This window comes from Antennarius striatus, chromosome 19 (assembly GCF_040054535.1).
Source record: "Antennarius striatus isolate MH-2024 chromosome 19, ASM4005453v1, whole genome shotgun sequence".
In the NCBI taxonomy this organism is placed as follows: Eukaryota; Metazoa; Chordata; class Actinopteri; order Lophiiformes; family Antennariidae; genus Antennarius; species Antennarius striatus.
Window position 1 is genome coordinate 11,153,702 of NC_090794.1, and position 17,978 is coordinate 11,171,679.

Below are 17,978 nucleotides of genomic sequence, written 5' to 3' on the forward strand. Positions count from 1 at the left end.
CAAGGCAAATAAATCATTACAGACCTCATGTAGGTTCCAGCAGACTTCATCCCTCTTTTCCCATGAATCACCTTGACTGGGAAACCAGTTATCTGTGCTTGGAATCTCCTGTGATTCAGTGTTGAGTGTTATTCCCTTTAATGTCATGCAGGAGGCGCTATTGTGATTCTACCAAAACAAAGGGATCCTCAAATATAACACAATCCAAATTTGACCAGATTATTTTTCAGTATCAGCTTTCAGCCTTCAATATTTGTAAACTGAAATGATGACTTTTCATTCATCTTTCATCCTTTTTGTTGGACAATTTCCTGTAAGCAACAGCAGGAAAAACTGAATTATCAACAGCATTTAACAGTTTAAAGCTCTTACCGAATCAAGTTGGCAGAGGGTTCATACATTTTCATGACATTCCCATTAATTTATTCCAGTCTGAATCTGTTCTCACCAGTGTCGTTGCTGTCTTACATCCTGACTTTGTTTTGACGTTGCGTTTTTCTGAGCTTGAGATGGAAACAATCCAGCTTTGAGTGTTTACACTGTGGACAGGATAGTTTGAGTATCAGGCGGGTGATGTGCACCTAGTAGTCTGGGCACAAAGCAAGCCCGGACAATCCTTATTTGGTGAGAGGTAACTCAGGAAGTCTGGGTGCATTCTTTTTAAGGCAAACATTCTAGGGTCATACTGGTTAAAGAAGTGTTTATTTGACCAGTTTTCTCTGGAATAATTTGGATCTCTTACCTCACCTCCAGCCTGTCCATGTAGATGTTTAATACACTAATTTCATTATTATCATGGAAACTGAATTTATGCAGTTTGTGTGTGCTACTAAGGTAATATTCTCCTTATCCTTTCTACTAAATTGAATAAACTCCATAAAGAAACAACCATGAACCGGCGTGTGTCAACTGGCTGGAGAACAGTTTAACCTGCTTTTCTTTCTGCTACTTATAACTAGGATAAATGACCAGAATTCTGATAGAAAAATGGAATTCAAAATTTTGGCTGGACAACTGGAGTCCAATTCAAAAATTATTTTTTGTTTTAACTGCAGCAAAGAACATCTGAAAACTGCTAAAGCCTCCAGTTTTTCCTCCACAATGTTTCAACCATAGCAACCTCGTGTTCCTATGAGACCATTTCAGAGTTTTCTTGAACAGTGGTATAATTAGATTAAAATGTATAAAGTCATACATTATATGTCAATCTTTGCAGAAGAGTTGTTCTCAGGGCAACCACAGGGACTTTTTAAAGAAATACTGTAATGTAACCGTCAAATCATTTTTTGACAAGAAGCCATTAACTACCATTGATATGGTGTTTCAAGTGAAAAGTTCACGTCACAATTCCTTACACACCCATAATAATCATGCTAACATGCTAATTAGTAGGCCAGAATGTTTAGAAGTATTTGCTTTGCACATGTGAATTAGTTCCACACCGGAAGTAGAGCTGCTGCTAATGTATTAAAAAGCTTCTCATGTTTGTTATGCAAATGTCATGCAAAATGGGATATTTCTTTAATGACTTGCAGAAAGTAAATAAAAACATGCAAAATTCAGTCAACACTCAGTTTGAACTAGAACTACTTTTACTCCAAGTTTTATTTAATCGATCATGTCAAGATCACATAATTAGGATACAAACTGAAAAGTCAAGTAACTCGGTGACTATATGACTATTCATTGACATCACACCAAAACTATGCATGCAGAGAACTTGACATCGCAGTGTATTGATTGTACAATTGAAAACGTTGACTATAACACTACTATTTAAAAAAAAAGTCACTTCAGTGAGTAAACAAAGTCATTTGTTGTTTAGGGGTGAAATTTTGATTCTCATAAAGTGTTATAATGAAAGAAATCTATGAAATGCACCCAAACACACAAAAACATAGGTGAAGGTTAATTTTTAAGGCATAAAATATTACCATTACAGTTATTATCACTATGACATTGTCTCACACAAAGCACTATGCAAAATACAGTATATGCAGTCAGAACATAAAAACAGTCGTCATCTTTAATACATTACTAGGCTACTTCTAAAAAGGTTTATCCTAACTACTGAGGATAAATAAAACCAACAAATATTACTAAAGAAAAATAGAAACACGTCACTAGAAGAAAAATAATTCATTTTTATAGAGGCACAAACAACTTGAATTTTACCGTAAAGAACTGTGTATCATAATCTGGTCTCCTGTTTTCAGGGGTACTGTGAGCAGCGTTTTGTCTCACAGCCAGCAGAGACGTTATTTCCTGCTAACACTTTACCAGTGATTCTGATTTACTGTAATGCATAACGTTCCATTAAGCTAAGGCAAGGTGGTTTCATAACTTTAGTTTAAGGCTCTTTGATTTTTTTTTTTTTTTGGATTGGATATTCTGATTCCCTGGATACTGATACAGATTAAAAATCTGAAACAGGGTCATCGGAAAGACGGGTTGGATTGAAGCATCAAGACAGTCGTGTCAAAAATTCTGAGTAGAGTTTTGAATATGATGAGCTACAGATCCTCCCATATTGTTGCATGAGGGTATAGCATATCTGTCAGTACTGTGCATTAGCAATCTCATTAACATAATTATTATTTTTTGTTTAGAACAGTGACTTCAACATTTTAAATATTCATCTCTTCTGATGTTTATTATCGTCTATGGATTCATGAACAGAAGCTGCTCAAACAACGGACGTCAATCATGAATGTTAATGACACTATTATAATTCTTTTTTCATCATTATGTGACAGAAGTACAGGTGATTATGGTTCCCGGAATTTAATGAGCTAATAACTTTGATAATATAAATTTGACACTGATGCACATGTTTAACCAGCCATCTGGACAGGTGCATGACTCATTTTCAGCTCAGCTTCTTAATTTTAGAAATGACACACATAACGATTCAAAGTGAGATACAGCGTGTTAACAAAGTGTTACAGTAAAACACCACCTGGAAAAAAGCACCGAAAGATATCATGCAACATTCAAGTACTCTGACAAATCCAGTGAATCTCAGACAGAAATAAACAGTTTTAACACTGATTCTAGGAACAGAAACAAATGAGTCATGTACATCTCTTACTGCAACCACTATATGTACAGTATTTGTTCATTTTTATTTCTTCATTTGAGCAAAAAATACGTAAAGTTTGCAAATACAGATTATTTTTCACACATGCATGCCAATTCATTGGTCTATCTCCTTTGTTGTTATATAATCTAGTCAAACATTAAAAATAAATTGATCAAATTAAAATTGGAAAAAACACCACTCACCAAGATCCAAACACACTGCTTTTTTGTTGTTGTTGTTGTTGTTGTTGTTGTTGTTGTTGTTGTTACCATGTCTCCTTACTTAAAATGAAAATTGAAATATGGCAGTGGTCAGGCATAAATCAATCAGCCAATCAGAGGCAGAGCATTTATCTGACTGCTGACGACTGTCCCTGCTTCTCTTTGACATCCAGCATCTGATCTTCATTTCAGCATAAATACAAATGTCACAGGTCATCGAACTGTTCATGTGATAGATCTGCAAACAGGAAGGATCCCTCTCACACATCCTGAGGAAGAGCCTGGTCTCTGTAGCCTGAGTAAGGGTGACAGCATGAAGGATCAGAAAAGGGGGCAGAGATAGACTTTTAAATGCTTCTAGAAATAACAATTGTCAAACCTGTTAGCTGGCTGTTATGAGCATGAAACTTGTGAACATTTATTTTGAACTATTTACAATATCTCCTGTTTCTCCTGTGTAAAGAAATGGTTTGTATTGGTCTACTGAGTTTTGGTGCAAGGTTCTGAAAATAACATTAGTTTTCTAAAAAAATGTTCTATCAGTGCTGAGTCACCAGAGAAAGGCCTGACAGGTCTACCTCCAGATTGCTCTGCCTGCCCCCCACCGGGTTTATCTCCGGTCCTGCCTCCTGGTCCAGCTCCAGGTTCATCTCCATACCCTCTCCTCCTGGTCTACCTTCAGGTCTATCTCCGGTTCTACCTCTGGGTCTATTTCCAGACTTCACCCAAAGGATATCTTCAAGATCTCTGGCCCTACCTCCAGCTTTATTTCTTCGTCTTCCTCCAGGCTACGCTACTGATATATCTCCAGGGCTACCCACAGGTTTATCTCCAGGTGTATCTCAGGCTCTGTCTCCAAGGCTACCTCCTGGTACACCTCTATACTCACCCTACAGACATTTCTTCAGGTCTAACTCCAGATAATATTTGAGCATTTGCAATTTGTGCTTTGTATCAGTAGATGTCTTGCTTTCAATTTTGTTTGGATTTTCAAATATTAAGCTTCTTTTCAGTATTCAATTTCATTGTACCATCCCTGTATAATGAAAAAATAAATCTCTTTGTCTTTGTCTTTTGTATTCCTTTGATTTCCATAAGAACAAGCTTAAATGTGCAACCTTCTTAAATTAATGCTCAATTCTGCTGTAGCCAAGATGAATATTTCTCCTGAATTTTCTAAAATACACTGGAAGGTTTTTGCAACAGATTTCTTAGTCTGAGAAGTGTGGGGATTATTTTTAGCCCTCTTCATATCATGTTAAATTAGTACGAAATAACTGTTCATTATCTTTCTGCTCTTGTATTTCAATTTCATGAAACTGTGTGTCTTTAAAAAAAATATACCTACCATCAGAAACTTCATGAAGAGGGAGAAATGGGAAGGAGAGAAAAAAATAAGAGAGGCATTTAGTGATGACCAATAGCTTCACTTAGTAATAATTTAATAAACTGTCTTCATACAAAAGATGACAGGTTTCTTATAACTTACAAAGAGAAAGTCGGACATCAGTTCGATTCAGATATATTAAATGATTCAACACAAATAGAACAGCATAACCTGAGTAAATGAGTCAATAAAGAGAAAAATGGAGACAGGAACAAAGGAAGACATGAAGAGTTGAAAACAAAAGCTGAAGGCAAAGATGAAGCGAAGAGAGAGACAGGAGACGGGTGGAGTGGGAGGAATAATGTGAAAGAGAGAGAGAGTGAGAGGGAGGAAAGATATGGCAAGATTAAAGAGGAACAATCATTAAATAGTGAAAGAGGCAGAAGACAGACAATCAGCCAGAGAAAGATAGTCCCATAATGATTAGATAGATGGACAAAGAGAAGGGAAGGCATAAGGTAGAAGAAAGAGGAGAAGTGTGTTTATATGGAAGTACAAAAATAAAGAAGAAAAGCCACACAGGCTCATTAGAGAGGGAGGAATGTTAAATACACCACATTGTCCGGGTGATTCATTGAATGGAGGAAGAAGGTCTCTGAACAGAACTCCTAAAGACACTACTATGGTAATAAACAGTGATGAATAGTTGAATAGTAATTGATGTTAAAAGTCAATACTATGTGTGATTTCACCCTTTGAATCTGGCCTCCAGTTCTTCTAACATGTTCAGTATAAATCCCCAGTTAGCTCCTCGCCATAATGGCTAACAGGGTTTAGCAGTTAAATTTCAATACATTAGACCAGAGGCACAAAAGACTGTGTGGAACAGGAAAGAAAAACACACTAGGGGGTGATTCTCACTCCCACACACACAATTACTCTACACCACACACAAAATTACACATAAAAACATATCCTCGCAGGCATGTGTGGATTAACACACACTTGGTTGCATACAGGCAACAATTACCTCGCATGGGCGCACTCACATGCACAAAAGTGTGTGTGTGTGTGTGTGTGTGTGTGTGTGTGTGTGTGTGTGTGTGTGTGTGTGTGTGTGTGTGTGTGTGTGTGTGTGTGTGTGTGTGTGTGTGTGTGTGTGTGCATGCATGCATGTGTGTGTGTGTGTGTGTGTGTGTGTGTGTGTGTGTTGTGTGTGTGTGTGTGCATGCATGTGTGTGTGGTGTGTGTATACATTTGTTCATTTATCACAGCCTGAGGATAAGACTCCTCTGTCTGACAGAGAAACTGGTAAAATAACTCAGTCTGATCGTCTCTGCTTTGTGCATCTGCCTCTGCTTGGTTCTTTGTCTTCCTTCCTTCCTTCCTTCCTTCCTTCCTTCCTTCCTTCCTTACTCCTTCCTTCCTTCCTTCCTTCCTTACTCCTTCCTTCCTTCCTTCCTTCCTTCCTTCCTTCCTTCCTTCCTTCCTCCTTCCTTCCTTCCTTCCTTCCTTCCTTCCTTCCTTCCTTCCTTCCTTACTCCTTCCTTCCTTCCTTCCTTCCTTCCTTCCTTACTCCTTCCTTCCTTCCTTCCTTCCTTCCCTCCTTCCTTCTGTCCTTCCTTCCTTCTTCCCTCTCTCCCTCTCTGCTCTCCTTCCTTCATTCCTTCCTTCCTTCCTTCCTTCCTTCCTTCCTTCCTTCCTTCCTTCCTTCCTTCCTTCCTTCCTTCCTTCCTTCCTTCCTTCCTTCCTTCCTTCCTTCCTTCCTTCCTTCCTTCCGTCCTTCCTTCCTTCCTTCCTTCCTTCCTTCCTTCCTCCCTCTCTCCTTCCTTCCTTCCTTCCATTTATTTGGGGATGGTAAAATTCAGATTTATGAACATAGTTCTTATTTTTATTCTGTTACTGCTGTCAGCTGTTTTCTACAACTTGTTGCACTGAGTACAGAATATATTTTGTGATTTCACTTCTGGACTAGGTCAACAAAATGAACAGTGTTATTGTGATAAATGTCACCCAGCGCAGCCACATTCTTGGACAACAATTTAGTGATAAATGGGATTTTTTTGACATAGAAAAATACAGTACATCACCAGACTTACAAAAATAACTGAGAAGAGAAATACAAAAAGAACATGCCTAACCTTGAAGTTTCACAAAGGCTTTTCATGGACTATGACCTCCTATGCTTTTTGCGTGTAATGCACGTGAGACAAACAGGAAACAAGACTAAAATCAACAAGAACCAGAAAGACAAACAAAGCGCTTACTTGCCAGGATGACCATGTCCATTCCCCAGAAAATGCTCATGATCCAACCGACCATGATTACAGCAGTGAGAATCTGAATGAGAGCTGCTATCACGTTGAGCCAGAACACACCACAAACCCCTCTCTCTGAGATCAGATCACTGTGAGCTCCACACAGCACAGTGAACGCAGATATGAAGGTGCCTGTGGGAGGAAAGCAGCAAAACATCCTGTCAGAGAAAACAAAACCAGATCAATTCGATGAAAACACAAGCAGTTATCACTGTGATGTGTCACGTGACACAAAGCCTTTTAAGGATTTTCGGCTATGTTTACGTTTTATTGAAGAACACGACCCAGCAGCCTCTCCAATGTGGTAAACAAGAAGACATGTGTTTACCTCTGCTGAAAACATCATTCATTCATCCACTCTCTACCTCTTCTATCATTTATCCTTAGTAGGATTGTTGGCTTGATTCACCTCAGTGCCAATAAACAACTTTTCACCTTCACATGTGAAAACATGGGTGATTTAAGTTTGTCATTTCATCTCTCTACATTGTTTTTCCACTGTGGCATGAAGCTGGACCGATAAACATGTAGACCACCGAACCACCGTGTAAATACTGGTAATTCACAGCAGCGTCTACATCCTGATGATCAGCAGGTCAGGAGCGCTGCAGATGTCCCTTGCCTAAAATAAACATGGGAAACTGGATACATGCTCGATCAGTCTTTTAACAAATATTATAGACTGAGGATCTTAACAGTCATATCTCAAGCTGTTTGCTCGGCATCTCTCAGAATCCCTATTTAAGAAGCTGCAGCTTGTGAGTTTGTGGTGTCGTTTAAAGCAAAGCAAAAGGCGGATATATTGATGTTCACATCCACCAACATGAAACAGAATTACCTCTGTGTGTTTGTTTGCTCAAATGAAATCCAATATTGCCCCTTATCCTGTTATCTTGAGATCTGGACCTTCCCAGGATCTGCTTACTGTACGGACAGGACACGCACCATGTGCACATGTCAGCGCGCATCAATCACTTTATGTCCAACTAATTGTGCCAGCCGACATCATTTACAATCAAATCACTTTTACCAGCAAAATTACCAGCAGTCTTTTTTCAACCTATAAAATGCCAACATTCTACTGACATTTATGTCAGTAGAATTTTTAAAAAAAAATTGCATTGTGTCCACCTTTAGAAATACCTTACTCATCTACCAAGTCTTACTCATCACTTTGCATAATTGTGCATATTTATTTTCTTTTAAGCATTTAGATATTTCGGTTTCTGTACCCTGTCTATATAATTCAGGACGTCCACACAATTCTGAGAGGGTCTGCAGTATAACAGTTATTGTTGTGTCTGACTGGTTGAGATTTTCCTGCTTTTTTGATTCTACAGTGTTTCCACACAGAATTTTTTTCACCAATATTTATTCAGAAAAATAAAATGCGTTCGCTGAACTGTCTGAATTTGAGATTTTTATAAATCACTGAATCACTGAGTCCCAGTTTGGCTTCTTTTTTATACCATGATAAATGATCATCTGTATATTTAATCAATACCGAAGCTTCTCTCTCTCTGCAGGCTTTTTGAACCTTTTTGCTGAAGTCAATACTGTCAATACTGAAGGCGACACAAGACTTTCCAGTGGGCGTTGTGTGCATCATCCTTGGCCCTTCTCTTTGTGATAGCTCTATCCCTTGTCACGTTGGAGAAATTCAAATAAGAGAGCAAGCTACGGAGACGGGGGAGGGAAGAACTAGAATGCCTGACATACCAGCTGCATCTTGTTTGTTAGAGCAAGAAGCCGACTCAGAAAAATTTGTGATTTTCACTTTTTCCTCTTTTGGCCTGCTGCTTTGTTTCCTGTCTGTTTAGATATTTGTCTTTCTAATTTTGCTATCAGGCAAACTAAAATCTGAGAGTCCTGTCATAATAAATCTATCTTTAGAAACACAGACATACCAGATATACTTAATTTATCCCGCTGTATCTGAATGTCCACCATAATATTTACTTTCACATGACCTACTTTGGCCTTATCGGGAAAGGTTTCCAAAAAGTCAAACACTGGAGCAAGCATAATCCCAAAATAGCAAGAAGGAGAAGATTAAGCGTTTATACGTGGAAGAGGAGAAAAATACTTTTCCTTCCAGAATCTTATGTTGCCACTCCATCCGAAGCTGATGCGTTGTGACACAGACAGAGAAATGTTCGGATCGTGGAGGCAACACCCACCAGCAGATGCTCTGACTGCTGGTGGAGATGCCCATCTCCAGACACGAGCTGTGATTGACAGCAGGCTGGTGGCTGACACATCACCTCCATCTCTGGCATGGAAAATAAGATTTATTTGTTCAGGCTTCCCGCGGTGCACTGGCGTCGTGCCTGGAGTGTCCCCCGCCTCACGCCCTATGCCAGCTGGGATAGGCTCCAGCTCCCCGTGACCCGCTACAGCTGATACAGTGGCAGTACATGAAAATGAATGAATGAATGAATGTTCAGGCTACTTTAAGCTCCTCGGACATCAGTCATATGAAACGTGTTCATACGTACAGCAGTACAGTAACGCTGAGGATTTCTATAATGTTATTAATCCTTAACAAAGTTTCCCAGAATGCACTGTGATCTTCAAAAAGCTGATTACATCTGTGTTTATGAAATTAAGCGTTGTGATTCCATATTGAGGGAAGGGAGGGAAGTTATTTAAAGATTAATTATAAACCACAGGCAATATCAACGCGGTAACATTTTATTCCACTGTTCCACTTCTCATAGCTGATGGCCTCTTACAGTGTCTTTCAAACTCCACATAATTGATCAGAACTAAAGCATTAAGGAAAAGAGCTTGCTGTACATAATGGTGGAAAATTACATAAAACCCAAACACCTCTACGTGCTCAAAAGTCCTCAGCAGAATAATGAAAGTTCAATATTATTTTATCTTCGCAAAAGTCTGTTCAGACAATCCTACATGCGTGAGAAGGTCTTGGATTCTGTGTGTGTGTGTGTGTGTGTGTGTGTGTGTGTGTGTGTGTGTGTGTGTGTGTGTGTGTGTGTGAGTGACTAATGACTATAATTATAACTCTACAGACCACCTACTGCTAGAGTGGGATGTTAATAATGGACTGTGAGAGTAAGAAAGAAAGAAAGAAAGATAGATAGAAAGAAAGATAGAAAGAAAGAAAGATAGAAAGAAAGCGAAAGTAGGACATTTATTAAATTTGTGAAGACATATTAATAATCAATCATAATCATTATCTATAGTTTGATTCTTGTCTGCTGCTAAATTTAGGCTAAATAAATTTTAGGCCAGGAAAAGACCATTTTAGCTTGTGAAAAAGTAATTAAATATAATTTATAGGATTCATTTTTGTTAAAGAAAATGTAGCTATTTCTCAAAGTATTGTGAAGAAACACTAATAATTGTTTTGGACATGATTTCCTTTAATCTGTCTGAAACAAAAGGATAATTCACCGAGTGAGACTTGTTGATTAAATGCCTCCACTCTCCACTGCCTCAGTCACCGTCACTCTCACACAGAATCATGTATTCTGTCAGTTCTTGGTCTCAGAGCTTCACTCTTTCTGATCCTCTGACGGTAAAGATCACGACGCAACTGGAGCGATGAGCTTCCCTTCATGATAGTCAGGTTAAACCTCACCATCTAACAGCTCACACTACAACTTATTGACACTTTAATGTAAAGCTAAAACAAGACTCTGAGGTGCAGAAATAAAATAAAATTTTTTAAAAACATTTTCAGGTTTCTTAGGGGATCTACTCTGTTTATTTGAGAATATGGTTTCTCACCACAGCATGAACCCATTCCTCTTTGTGAACTGATTATATCCCTCATCACATGATGAACCTACAGCAGCAATCTTAGAGAAACTAATTTGTCCCATTTGAATTTCTCAAATACTTTTTTCCATTCAATGCATGAAATAGAGTTAAAATTAATCCTAAAACTCTCAAACTAGAAAATGCATAATATGAAATTTAAATATGAATTCATGTTCATAGTGTCAAAGTGCTGGTCCTACAATACCTTTATACCTAATTCTTTTACAAAGCCAATTTTTTTTTTTAAGTAACACAATGTGGACTAAGTATTTGGATTTTGCATTGACAATGGCCATGATGAGGAAATGAATGTATTCAGCCAATGAAAAATGTTTTTAATTTGTTTTCCGGAACATTGAACCATGAACCTAATTTGACATCGTCCATTTTGCCTTTTCATAATGAGAAATTTGAAAACATAACTTATCCACAAATAAGGCTTGACTTTTTTTTTTGCCTCTTTGTGAATCTGTTCTGTACCAGAGTCTAAGTTGACAACAAATGGTTGTTCACATTCCTCCTGCCTCTTACTGTACAGTCATATTTTTTGCTATTTAATCATAAAATAATAATTCCATGTTCTTCCGTTTGACCTCTGATCTTAACCAAGTGCACCTATTGGATTTTAAAAATACACCACAATACTTTTTGTCCAATGAAATGTATCTTTACATGTCTTTCTAACAAGTCCAAATTAGTCAAAAATCTTATTCAGGTTTGACCAATACTGAGAAAATCCTGCTGAACATATAAAACAATGAACCATAAACACTAAACACTTAAATGTTGTGCCTGAACAAAACCTCAACAACGCCGTAACATCTATAAAAAATTTGAATCGGCACTGCCATTTTATCGACAAGATGTTATATGGTATGTAATTATATTAAGAGCATGTTGTATGTTTGATACATGTTCAGAAAGAATGACTTGGTACAGAATTGTCAGTTCAAAGTGATTTCTGTGCTTCATTGATCAGGAAACATTCCTCAGTAAACACACTCTTCTTCCTCGTGATGCTGGATTAGATGTAGATTAGATAATCTGAAGCATTGAAGCAGTTGTATGTACATGTTTGTGGCACAAACCTGTGTCCGCATGTTGTAGGAAGTTGCGATGCGCTCTGACTCTTGTCCAAATTCAATTACAAATTTCTAAATGTTGTTTTGTCTGGAGGATGAATAGAACGAGCTGCTTTCTTTTCTTTTTTTTGCCTCCGTCTATGAGACCCAATCGACATTGATACACACCCCTCTCTCACGCATGCACACACATGCACGTATTGTGTTCATTTCAGTCAGAGTTGCCATGGCAACTAGCTGCAGCTATTCAATTAAATGTCAAAGCATTCAGGCCAACCCACACACATACACACACTCACACTCACGCTCACACACACAGACACATGCACACACCTAGAGAGGGTATTGTCTTCATGCTTTCACAAAGAATCAGTCAAAAGTACATGGGCATAGTTTTGATGGCAGGTAAGGCACGGCGAACCATTTGGACGCTTGTGTTTGCTGACCTTGTTCTTTTATACAGCTGTTTGTGACATTTTCAAGGAGTCGCTGATCAGACATTTGCTATAGAGAGGTTTCAACAAATGGACTACAAATTGAATGTGTGTAGAGGTGAGAGAAAGCTGAACGAGAGTAGAGATTCTGATTTTTCCATCCAAAGGTTTTACTGCAAGGAAAGAGTGAAAAAGATGAAGGACAAACACAAAAGTCTCTAGAGATTTACGATCAACACGTTATGGATTTTTTAGGTGACTCCCTTGAGTTTCATGACTCCTTCAAATAAAAAAAAAATTTTTTTCTCTGTCCTCTCTCCAGACAGGGATTTTCAGAACATTAATTGCTACATATTCCAAAAATAAAATCCTTTTTATTATTATTTAATGCTGGTGCTTAACCAGTCTAGATCTATTGAATGACTGCATGTGAATGTTTCTCTGAGATGTATGAGTGTAAATGTGACCCATTCTTAAGGTTTAAATCATCAAGCTCAAAACACTGAAAAGTGACTCATGGGATACGATTTTCACACCTATAGGCCTGAATACATACACCCACACATGATAGAGACAATGGTGGAGTGATGAAATGATGGGCAGTCACTGAAATCTCAAAATAACTCTACCTTCCTGATATCATTGATCAATAAGAGACAAATTTATGAATCAGTTGTTAAAGCGCTGAACCGACCTTCAGAGACTTACCGAAACAGAATATCCAACATTTTCTCCATTAAGGCCTGAATTTACATAAGAGCTAAAGCACTGCTGAACCAAAAGCACTAAACAAGTCAGCTCCAGTAGCTCAAAAACCATCTGGACAAGATTCAGACGTTGGTCTGCAGAAGTTCTGCAAAACGTCTGAATGAACTGATCATCAGCAGTCATTATTCTAATGAGAGAGATGTTTTGTTGATGATTTAGGGGACGGGAATCTTACAAGCCAATGGCTTCTATCCGTTAACCCTTTTTTTTTTTCTTTTCAGATGTTGTTGATGATGTTTTAGCACTGATGAAAGTGAAATATGTAGTAATAACATGTCTGGAAATAAGAAAAATAAACTGAATAAATAAATAAATAAATCATTGGTATCTGTGTAGAATAACGATGATGCTGAAAAGAAAATCCAAACTACAATGAAGCATGGCTGTGGTTCAGTGAAACCAGCAGCATGTAAATTGTAAGATGGATTCCATCAAGTATCAGTCAAATGATTGAATATATAAAATCTCTAGTGGGATGGGAAGAAGAATGTAAACCCAGGAATATTCCAGAACCACAGCCGTGTGTCCATGAGAGATGAGCTCAGATTCCTCAGGAGCGCTGCCAGAAGCTTGTGTCTTACTATGCATCACATTTGTAGCAGGTCACATCTTCTAAAGAGTCTCTGTTAAGTACTAGAGACACTTGTCATTCACAGTTGAATCATTTAGAGACTACAGTCGTCACTAATGGAGACTTTTGTGTTACATTTGGAAAAACCTTGTAATATCTGTTGAACTGAAATACCGTAAGTGTTCTTGTGTGACTGCAAACAGCTGATAAATAGAATATTTTGCCACTAAACCTAAAATAGAATCGCAATAAGTGTTAGTGTGTGCCTGTAGCTACCAGATGTTCTTATATAACCTTACTATACGCATGCACAGAGTCACACACGTCCTACCAAACGGAGGATTAGGAAATGGATAGAAGGGAGGGACGTCATTACAGCAGGAACTGAAGTGTCTTTTGATCGTCAGGTTTATAAATGGATTAACTGTTTAAAGTTTAAAGTCTGTAGCTGTTTGCTTTCATAATCTTGCTGTGCCACTTCACTTCTTGCAGGGCCATGTTGGACCTGATGATGTCAGTCAAACCTGAACACTCTCATATTTGAAAAGATAGGGTTGATGGCTGGACTGTAGAATGATTCTGTGGTTATATATATAAATACTGTATGTATGAAAAAAATAAGATTAAAACAAATATAAAAGCCAATTGTTTAGCTCTCACTGTGTATCCATTGTGTTGTTTTCCTGTCTGTGTCCTGTGACAATCATAAGCATGAACTCTACAAATAGAGTTTTTCTCTGGATGGGCTGCCCAAACCAAACATTTCTTCTTCAGATTATAGCATCTTTTAGGAAGCAGCAGAAAACATCCGTTTATCACTGCATGCTGAGAAGCAATCGATTTTGCTGCCAGAATAGCTCCAACTGGAAGTTACAAACTGTGTTCTGAGCATCATGTTGCACATGTAGGTAGCAGCAGCTAAAATGTCTACATTCACAATGATAAAATGAAAAACATCTTTATTATATTCAAAAAACCTTATGAATAAGCTACAGCTTTGACCCACGGATTATTCTGCTGCCTGTGAGGATGACACCTGTGATGTTTTAAACCTGCATCCTGTGGTGATGACATCCTGACACGTTTACTGTGTGCATCAACACTTGACATCAAGCTTTTGTTCAATCTCCCCAGGGTGGGAAGGCTGCACCATCGAGCTGTTTCTCTGGTCTACAAAGGCATAATGGGGGTGTAGTAGTTGTACCTCAGATTTATGTTTAACAATGACGGAACATTTCATTTTAATCCATAGCCAATGTGACAAAGGGACACCAGGTCACCACCAGAGACAAGATCTACCGTCTGAGCCTTCAGTCCGAACTACACTGAGATCCAGCAGCACCAAGCAGAACACTCACCTCATAGCTGGTCCTCATTATCCTGGATATGGTTTAATGTGGTTTTAGTGGAAATCTCCTAACAAACTAATTTATCAGAAATGTTATCTGCAGTCAAGACAGCAGGAAGCTGTTCAGAAACAACTTTCTATAATAATTAAGAGGCAAAAGAAAAATCAACTCCATCATCGGCCAACAAAGGGATTGGATCAAGGTTTGACTTTTTTCCGGACAGGCTGATTGATTGTCTTCAGTGGTGAGTTGGTGAGCTGACAGGACAAAAACAATGTGATGAATGACGAGTGTTGTGTGTGTGTAGCCCCCAAAGGGGAATGTAAGAACAGATAGCAGACACAAAGATATGAAATGAAAGTATTTGGAAAAACAGGAAGACATTGCAAAGTCCTGACGGGACTTCATCACGGTGTATGACCCTTGTGCAAAGTAGCGTCCACAGACAAATGGAAACAGACACACGTGTGTTATAGAGTTTGTTAATGTTACTGATACTAATAGTAAGTTAGATGTAGTCTGAGAAGCCCTTTACATCCCTGGCATTCAATCAGAGACCGACTTTTTTTTCTGCATCAAACTGCTGGACAGATTAAAACAATGGGAAGCGAGTTGGACACGCTTAACGTTCCAAATAAACTGAACTTTGTTGGTTGAGTTTGTTTCAATTTGTCCGACTTCCACACAGAAACAATGAGGTGTGATTCCTGACTTACCCAGTCCGGGTATGAAGGTGTTCAGAAACAGGCAGATGACAGCCAGAGGGAAAGGCATTGTGGGTATCGCAGCCCGAAGAGATCCCTTCTTCTCCCTGACCTCCACTACAACTCCTCCGCCTGGTACGGGGGCCCCAGCCACAGCTTTGGCCCCTAGACTGTCTCCCCCTTTAACAAGCCCCTGCTCTGCCCCCCCTTCTTTCTGTGCCATCTCTCCTTCCTTTCCTCTGTCTGGTTTATGTCTCAGGCTAAAGTCGGGTGGAGGTAGATCTTTGATTTACTGTTTCCTGTGGAGATTCACCAACCAGATTCACTCACAAAAAATAACACCAAGTTGTTTTAGGAATCAACATTTGTTTATAGAATAACCAGAAAGTATTTTTTCAGAGGACTAAACAACTAAATATCCTACAATATTTCCTCAAATCAACTTTAAAACATTCAGACTGATCAAAAAAAGCTTTTGAACAATCTCTCCCACAGAGTCATTAGCCCCTGTGATCTAAAATATTCCAAATTTCATCCCAAAGTCAAGAACTAAGTAAAACAAAAAAACATATCTTCACATCTGTTGCCTTCTCCTCATTGAAATCCCTTTAAGTCGTTGCAAAGTAAGTGGAGTATCTCCTCAGAGGTCAGTGATGTCTGCCGTCTGTTCCGATGTCCAACCTGCTCTGATGTTAACTCCTCCTTTGAAAAAACTGCAGCTCTTTCTCAAAAACCCCTTGAAGTCACTTTCTCCTTTATTTTTTTCCTTTATTTTTCTCTTTTCTTTTTTCTTTCCTTTCCTTGAGTCCAACCCACACACCTCTCCAAAACATAGTGCATAGCATCCCCCTTTCTCTACTACATCTCTCTCTCTCTCTCTCTGTCTCTGTGCTCCTCATCCTCCCCCTCCATTTAAAGGAACAGTACGCTGATCTAATGTTCCAGTTAATGAGATCACCATCAACCAGCCATTGTTCAACACGTCTAAATAACAGCTGATGGATGGCTGCCACGTGGACTTCTTTTCTTAGGAATACGATGAACACAAGCAGTTGTTTTCCTCATGATAATAGATGATAATTCCATCCACGTTGATTCATTCAGTTCATTCAGCAATTTACGAGACGTTTACATGAGCAAGAGGAGATGATGGCTTTGCAAAACAACCCAGTCGTCGGTAATTGTTCATTAGAGCTGGTGGTGATGTAATGTTTTCAAGCTTGTCGCTGTGAGTGTAGACCGAGGTGTACAGATGTGTGACCCAGAGGGAGGGAGGAAAAATGAAGTCAAGGCGCTGGATGACTGGGAGGAAAGAGGAGTTTATGACAAGCATGGGACAGAAAGGAAAGGTTGGAATTTGAATGGCTGATAGATGGTGACACCAATCAGGACAGGGTGGACAGAGAAGGAAAAGGATGGCAGGATAAAAAAAGATCAAAAAAGAGTAGAGGGCAGCGAGAATGTCAGAAGATGAAGAGGCTGAGCTGATATCTCTGTAAATATTCATGCAAACCCATCCGCGTCTGAATCATCACACTTTTCACCTGCTCCTATCCACCCTCTTCTTCTTCCTCGCCACTTCTCCTCTCCGTCTGCGTGCGCTCCAAACACTGTTGAATGATATCAGTATAACATTGACACGATTCTCGTCTTTCTCTCATCTTCTTCACTTTCCTTCTCTGTCATCTCATCGTGGTCTCCAAGGAGGCTGTAGGTAATTAGATGCAAGATATTGATCTCCATCTTTTTGGCTCTTTCTCCAACCCCCTCCCCCCCCTTCACTCTATTCCTCATTTTCCCTCATTTTCTTTCTGTTTTTTGCTCAACTCCCAGTTTTAATTTCCTTTTAATCTTCTTTGAAACACACGAGATAGCTGCTGTGGAAAATGTATTTACTTTTTTTTGTCACGCAAAATAGTTTAATCACGTCTGACAGCACCAGGTTCCAAAATCTGGACATGAAGTGTTCAACCAAAGGCACATGTTATAATGTGCTGATGCTTATTACCATGACAAAGTCACAAGAATATTTGTCTTAAAGTGTTTTTTTGGTTTGGAGAGTAGAAAAGAAGTACAGTGGACAGACAGGTGAGTAACGGCTAATTTCCCTCCCTCTATCATCTCTTCACTATAAGTCTAATTTAGCCACTAAAGATGTTTACTTCAATCCGTTTTCAATTGTGTGTCTTATTTGTCTTTAATTATCATATCTGTCATTCTCAGGGGTCTCATTATGTTCCTTATCTGTCGGGGAAAGCTGACATGAGTTTACATATTCACATATAGGTATACACATATAGGTGTATTTGTGTGTGTGTGTGTGTGTGTGTGTG

At 38.8% G+C, this 17,978-nt stretch overlaps 1 protein-coding gene across 1 annotated transcript; it reads right to left on the reverse strand.

The window, feature by feature from the left end:
• Positions 1 to 1,587: 1,587 nt before the first annotated feature.
• On the reverse strand, positions 1,588 to 16,456 carry stum (stum, mechanosensory transduction mediator homolog). The gene is made up of 3 exons (XM_068342349.1): positions 15,658 to 16,456; positions 6,898 to 7,080; positions 1,588 to 3,598 (listed from the first exon to the last, which is right to left on the reverse strand). Exons 1-3 carry the CDS (start codon positions 15,866 to 15,868, stop codon positions 3,564 to 3,566), a joined length of 429 nt encoding a protein of 142 aa, XP_068198450.1. The 5' UTR covers positions 15,869 to 16,456; the 3' UTR covers positions 1,588 to 3,563.
• Between the last annotated feature and the right edge of the window lie 1,522 nt (positions 16,457 to 17,978).